Source organism: Aplysia californica, unplaced genomic scaffold (genome assembly GCF_000002075.1).
Source record: "Aplysia californica isolate F4 #8 unplaced genomic scaffold, AplCal3.0 scaffold01151, whole genome shotgun sequence".
Lineage (NCBI taxonomy): Eukaryota > Metazoa > Mollusca > Gastropoda > Aplysiida > Aplysiidae > Aplysia > Aplysia californica.
In genome coordinates, this window is record NW_004798421.1 from 146,816 (window position 1) to 153,166 (window position 6,351).

General features: G+C 47.0%; 1 protein-coding gene across 1 annotated transcript in view; it reads right to left on the bottom strand.

The window, feature by feature from the left end:
• Nucleotides 1–5,957, bottom strand: part of LOC101858320 (trichohyalin) — a gene marked incomplete at both ends in the record, with an annotated part of 56,615 nt that extends 50,658 nt beyond the window's left edge. The window contains 1 exon segment of the mRNA XM_013090136.2: nucleotides 2,621–5,957. Coding sequence (XP_012945590.1) covers nucleotides 2,621–5,566 — 2,946 coding nt within the window.
• Between the last annotated feature and the right edge of the window lie 394 nt (nucleotides 5,958–6,351).

Below are 6,351 nucleotides of genomic sequence, written 5' to 3' on the forward strand. Positions count from 1 at the left end.
AGAGAGAGTGAGAGATAAATAGATTGAGGGCGAGAGTGGGAGAGAGAACGGGAGAAAGAGAGAGAGAGAGAGAGAGAGAGAGAGAGAGAGAGAGAGAGAGAGAGAGAGGAGGGGGGAGAGAGAGACAGAGAGAGGGCGGTGAGAGTGAGAGAGAGCGAGCGACGGACTGACAGACAGACTGACAAACAGACAGACAGAAAGACAGACAGACAGACAGACAGACAGACAGAGACAGAGACAGAGAAAGAGAGACAGAGACAGAGACAGAGAAAGAGAGACAGAGACAGAGACAGAGACAGAGACAGACATAGAAGCATAGTGCCTGCGGAAAGAACTAAGTTCTTCATCTGACAATGATGCCAGGCAGCAGCTTATGCCTTGGTAATTCCAGAACTTTGGTTGGATCTTTTATGTCGGTCCTTTTTCATGTGTCATCGTGAAGCTATAAAGTGCAAATGTAATTTAATCTCAGATTTATTAAAAGCATACTATGACTTTGACGCTCAATCGGTCTATGTGGTGTAATTTTTATGCACTACATTGTCATGTACAAAAGAAGTTGGTTCGATTCCTGAGCGGGGCAGGTATTTTATTGTTTGCATTATATTGTTATGTGTCCTTTTTGTATTCTTTTTCTTTCTTTTTTTTTTTTGGGGGGGGGGGGGGGTGTCCTACAGCTTTATGCGCTCTTGGGCACAGTACTGGCGCCCGTAGTGTAGTGGTTAGGCACTGAGCTATAGTACCCATGGGGCATGGGCTCTATTCTTAAATGGGGAGAACTTTTATATAGCTTTTTCGTCCGTCTGTCTGTTGGGATCTTGAATTCCTCATAGTCCAGGCTGGCCCGACACATAATCCCTCCTACATAATCCGAATTAAGTCAATGGAGGCGTAAAAAGCACCTGTATTAAATCCTTTCGAAGTATTTGGACACAGTTAAGATTATTGAACAGGCGGGGTGCTTCGTTCCTGCCTCGGAGATCCAACCAACATTGACTGACTGGAGATATCCTACAACAAACAGACACATAATATTATGGGACCCTAATATCAAAATGTACTCAACAGAATATCTGCTATGCTCAGGATTCGAACCCACGTCTTCGCTGCACATGACAACAAAGTGCATAAAAAGTCCACCACATAGACCGATTGAGCGTCATAGTATACTGTTAATCTGAGATAAAAATACAGTCGCACTTTATAGACGTCTCACGAGTCCATCAACACAACTGAGATAATAAGAATAAGAATAAGAATAAAAATATGAATAAAAAGTAATAGATTGCATCTACGGGGGCGCTCTATCCTATACGAGTATAAGCTCTGTACGCTTTACATCAATCGCATGATCACTGAGCGATTTACACAAGATAAAATATTTCCCAGTAACAAGAAAAACCAGTTCAGCCATATAAAGAAGAACCTTCACAACCGTACATTAATTAATTGTGTAAGGACAGAAGTAAAAACAAAATATACTACCCATACTACCACTTACTAACACAATATAACCAACAATTTAACAAACGAGTCTTGAGTAATCTAATTATTAGAAAGCGGATTACTTCGACTCTGTCTGTCGGGGCCAACCAAGGCAGAGAGGGATATATCATCATGGCAACAGAAGCATGCAAATCTTCAACACAATCAGCCCTATTTCAGAAACGTAGTGACGTAGACATTCAATTTAATAAAACCTCCACACACGGGAATCGAACTAACCCCTACTGTGTGCGACGGCAAAACACCTAACCACTACACCACAGATGCAGGGACAAAAACACAGTATCACCAGAGAAGACGTAAGACTCATTTCCCCGGTGAGAGTGCCACATTAATGACATTTAACTCATTCACTGCGAAATCGTTTCTTTCTCATTCTAACGACCCCGCCCCCCCCCCACACACACACACAGACACACAAACACAGCACGACGTAGTAATAAAAGTAGAAGCAAATTTCAGTCCTCCATTCCAAAGTTATATCCTGGGTTTTCACTCTCCGAGTGAGGGTCCAAATGTGGGTCGCGATGGCGTCATTTCCGAAAGATGTTTTTAAAACCCATTCCAACTCATTCACTGCGAAATTGATTCTTTTCATCATTCTGATGACCCCCCCCCTCTCCCCTACCTCGCCCACACAGCGCTAAGCAGCATACTACAGGGTGCATCTGAAATTTAGACTCTTCGTAGCGAAAGAGTATGTTCGCTTTTTAGGACAAGCGGGCTAACCAAGATTTCGGGGGTTTCCAGAACTCTGGACCTACACCAAAGTGGGTATTGCCTGCCCTACCTATAGGAGAGGTTTGGTTTCATTGGTGTGTATATTTGTTTGGTTATAGAGAAAACCCTCCTTGCCTTTTAAAGAAACTGAACAAGGGGCAAAAACTTTACCTTTTATTTTTCAAAACAGCATTTTTCGGGATAGCCCCCTTGTGCTTAAAAGCGATCAATTAGCGAGAAAATGGCCACCAAAGTTGAGTTATTCCTTTAGCTTGAGAGTCCGTGGAAACTGAAAATTTAGATCTGTTATGCCTTTAATCAACATTTTTCAGTTAAGAATGGAGGTATACCGAAATTTACTTTGACCGACGTAATGGTAACCAGCAACACTTACGATATCTCTGAGTTTGTCGATCTCCATCTCCAGCCGGAACTGCCTCTTGTCCGTGTGCTCCAACAGCTCGGTCAGGTGTCGGTTCTCCTCCAGGGCCTTGCCGCGCTTGTCCTCCACGATATCCAGCTCGTCGTGAAGACGCACCGATACCTCTTTAGCAACCCTCAGCTCTTCCTCTAGAACACGAATGTGATTCTTCGCGTCTTGAGAATCGAACTGGTCCTGGAGCATCCTCAATTTCTCCTCGTAGTGGATGCGATCCTCCTCTATCTGCTCGTTCCGACGTTCCGATTTGCGGAGTTTGAACTGGAGGATACGGCAGTTCTTGGCCGTCATGTCCAGCTCCTTCTGCAGCTCTCGGAACTCGTCGTGTTCATTTTCTCGGAAGTGGTCGTACATCTCGTCCATCTCGTTCTTCATCTCCATGATCTGACTCTGGAGGTCTTTGTTGACCTCTTTCACCTCCTCTAACTCTTTCTCCGCCAGCTCCAGATCTTCCTCCAAGTGGACATTCTCCACGTTCTTACCCCTCGTCACCTGGTCTCGCCTCACACTCTCCTCCTGCACGTGCACTTTGTTGAGCAGCGTCTGGTTGTCTCCCTGGAGTCGCTCACACTGTTGACCCATCGAGTCTAACTGACCCCGCAACTCCTGCAGCAGTTTCTCCATATCTTCTTTCTGGGTCTGTCGGGAGGAACTCTCCTCCTTCCTCAGTCGCTCTTTCTCCTCCTCCAGTTTCTTCATGTCGCCTTCCATCTTGGAAACCTGCTGTTCTAGAGCTCGAAGCTTTTCTTCCTTTTCTTCTAACGTTTTCTTTAACTTTTCATCATGCACACCCGGGGAAGCGGACGCTGCCCCGACTGTGTCGCCAGGCACTTTCGATTTCGTGCCCGGCGGCTTAGAGTCGCCATCTTGGACTCCTGATTTCTTTTCGAGCTCTTTGAATTTCCCTAAGACCGAGGAGGCTTTGTCTGTGTTGAGTCGTAAGTCTTTGGGCTTCTTGTCGCCGGGTTTCGATGTCGGCGTCGATAATGGAGAAGAAGAAGACGTCGACACCGATGACGCGAGCGGTGAAGACGGAGTGGCTGTCTTGGGAGACAGCGGAGATGTGGGCGTGGACGGGGAGCTGGCGTTTGTGGCTGGTACAGGTGAGGACGGCGTGGCGGGGGACCCAGCACTGCGAGCGTCCTCTCTACCCGCGGCCGGTGAGCCTCGCGATGGGGGATCAGTGGCCGAAACGCGTGCGCTAACGCCACTTTCCACACCTCCCCCTCCTCCTCCTCCCCCTTTGTCTTTCCCTCTATCTTTATACAGAGAAGGTTTATCTTTATCCGATGTTTTGGACGAATCAAAAGAAGGGCCACCACTACCACCGCCACTCTTTTTACCTACGATCCCCGATTCATCTCCCTTGCTGTCGTTCAGGTATTTCCGTGTGACGTCATTGGCGTTACCTTGCGTGGCTGCTGCTGCTGCTCTCGTGTCTTTCCCTGAGCCCTCGCCAACACTCGCGCTGCCGGAGTCTGCGAGTTTACCTGTCCGAGTGGTGGCGCCCTGCCCGACACGGGGGCCGGGAGGAGAGGAATCTGACACGCTCGTGTAGCTGCCCGGAGACTGCTGCGCAGATTTCGTGTCGGGGCTGGTGGAGGCGGCGTGTTGTGACCTTTGGCTTACATTGGCGTCGATATCACCTGATTTATTATTAGAGCTTACTTTGCTCACTGGCTCCTCTTTACTTTTCTTGCTGTTTGAATCCTCTTTCTGTTTGTCTCCCTTTAGCAAGGATTTATCCTTGTCGTTTGGGGTTGGCGTTTTCGGAGATCCCAGTTTAGCTGTTTCCTTCGGGCTGTCCTTCAATTTTGTCTTTTCTAAACCAATATCGTTTGCTTTATTGTCTTTTTTCGTCGTGTCTTTCGTGTTTTTTAACATATCTTTACCAAATGGTGCAGCTTTTGAGCGCGAAGTATTTTCCTTTTCTCCAAATTTCGACGCTAAAGATTTTTTATCCTTATTGTCAGTTGGAGATTTGAGAGAATCTTTCTTGTCGGACACATCCTCCTTTCCCTTACCCTGCTCCGCACCTTGAGACTTGGACGAAAATTTGGATACACTGTCGGATATTTTGGATTTGGAGTCTTTAGATCCCTGACCTTTAGGCGAGTCCAATGTTTTTGAATCAGTCGATTTTGAATCTTCGGGCTTGGAGGCGGGTTTGGAAGTGTCGTTGGCGAGTTTTCCAGAGGAGCCCGAAGACTTGAGGTCTGAGGGTTTGGAGGGAGTCGGCTTGTCAGAGGACGAGCTAGAAGCCTTGGACTCGAATTTGGACGCAAAACTTTTTGCTTTGGACAAAGTCGCTGACTTCGGGGACGTGTCGGCCGGTGAGGAGGGTGCTGCTGCTGCTTTTGATGATGGCGTTGTCGTTGTGGAGGAAGAAGACGAGGAGGATGTTGTTGACTTTGCAGACGATTTCGAAGACGAGGTAGAAGAAGAAGATGATGATGGTGACGATGATGATGCAGGGGTACCGGCGGATTTAGACCCAGTTTGAGGCGTTTTGCCTGTTTTTGAATATTCCCGTCCTAAATCTTTCGCCCAGGGCGCGGCTTTGCCACTGTCTTTCCCCGCCCCGGGTCCAAACTTGGACTTCACGTCGTTGCTCACCTTCACATCTTTCTCCCCTACATCAGCAGTTTTCCCTTTACCAGAAGCAGCCGACGCTGCTGTAGTCTTGTCCTTGTCGGAGTCGGCCTTCCCCGGGCCGGTTTTTTCGGGCACAGTTTGTTTTTCGGCGTTCTCCCTCGCCACCGCCTCGGCCTCCGCCGCCAGTAGATCCTCCGAGTGCTCGTCCAGAGAGTGGAAGCAGTTCCGGCACAGCGACTTCCGCCACGCCTGAGGCTCGAACTCGTAGCACACCTGGCATGCCGAGTTCTCGTCGGAGCTGCTCATCTTGACCTCTGGGTCAGGACACAGACCACTCACGTGATTATGCGTCGTTTCTTCTTAGTGTGTCTGAGATACTCTCGAGCGCGTGTCCTTCTCGGACGTTTATATATACACACCCACAATTATAAATGCAATTCTCAGTTTTATGTCAGTTTACAGATCTCAAGACCACGCCTTCACACGGAATACTTTGACGAACGAATGGCGCGCTGACATCTCTGTCAGTGGGTTCCACTTCTCTTGGCTTGTGGGCAGTTCTTGAGGCAAAAGATGACCTCACACGGCTTGACGTTTTCACTCTAACCTTTACACAAGTTGTCTTTGAGTGAAGGATTTCCTCCCTGCAGCTGCTGTAACCCAGTCTTCGCTTCTAGCGGCAAAGTGAGAGCACAGTCTGAAATTTAAAAAAAAATTAATTTAAAAAATGTTAATAACATTTCCATATACTTACTTTTAATAACAACTGAAAGAAATAAACAGACACAGTAACGACAATTCAAAACTGTAAGACGGTTTGGATAATACAACAGGCAGCTTCTAGGGGGACTTGAATCCACATAAAAGCCTAAAAATGAAAGGTAAAAGAGGAAAGTAGGACTAAACATATAACAAACTGGTCGCTGAGAAAAATTGTGATGATATAAGTTTCTACTTGAACTTTGGAATAAAAAAATTGGGGGCGAACCGTGGTCGCCGATGTCTGTTTTAAGACGGACACTTTCTGGTGACCATTGCTGTAGAGTAGAACAGTCAGACACAGAGGGAGACAATGAATAAATAAATAAATA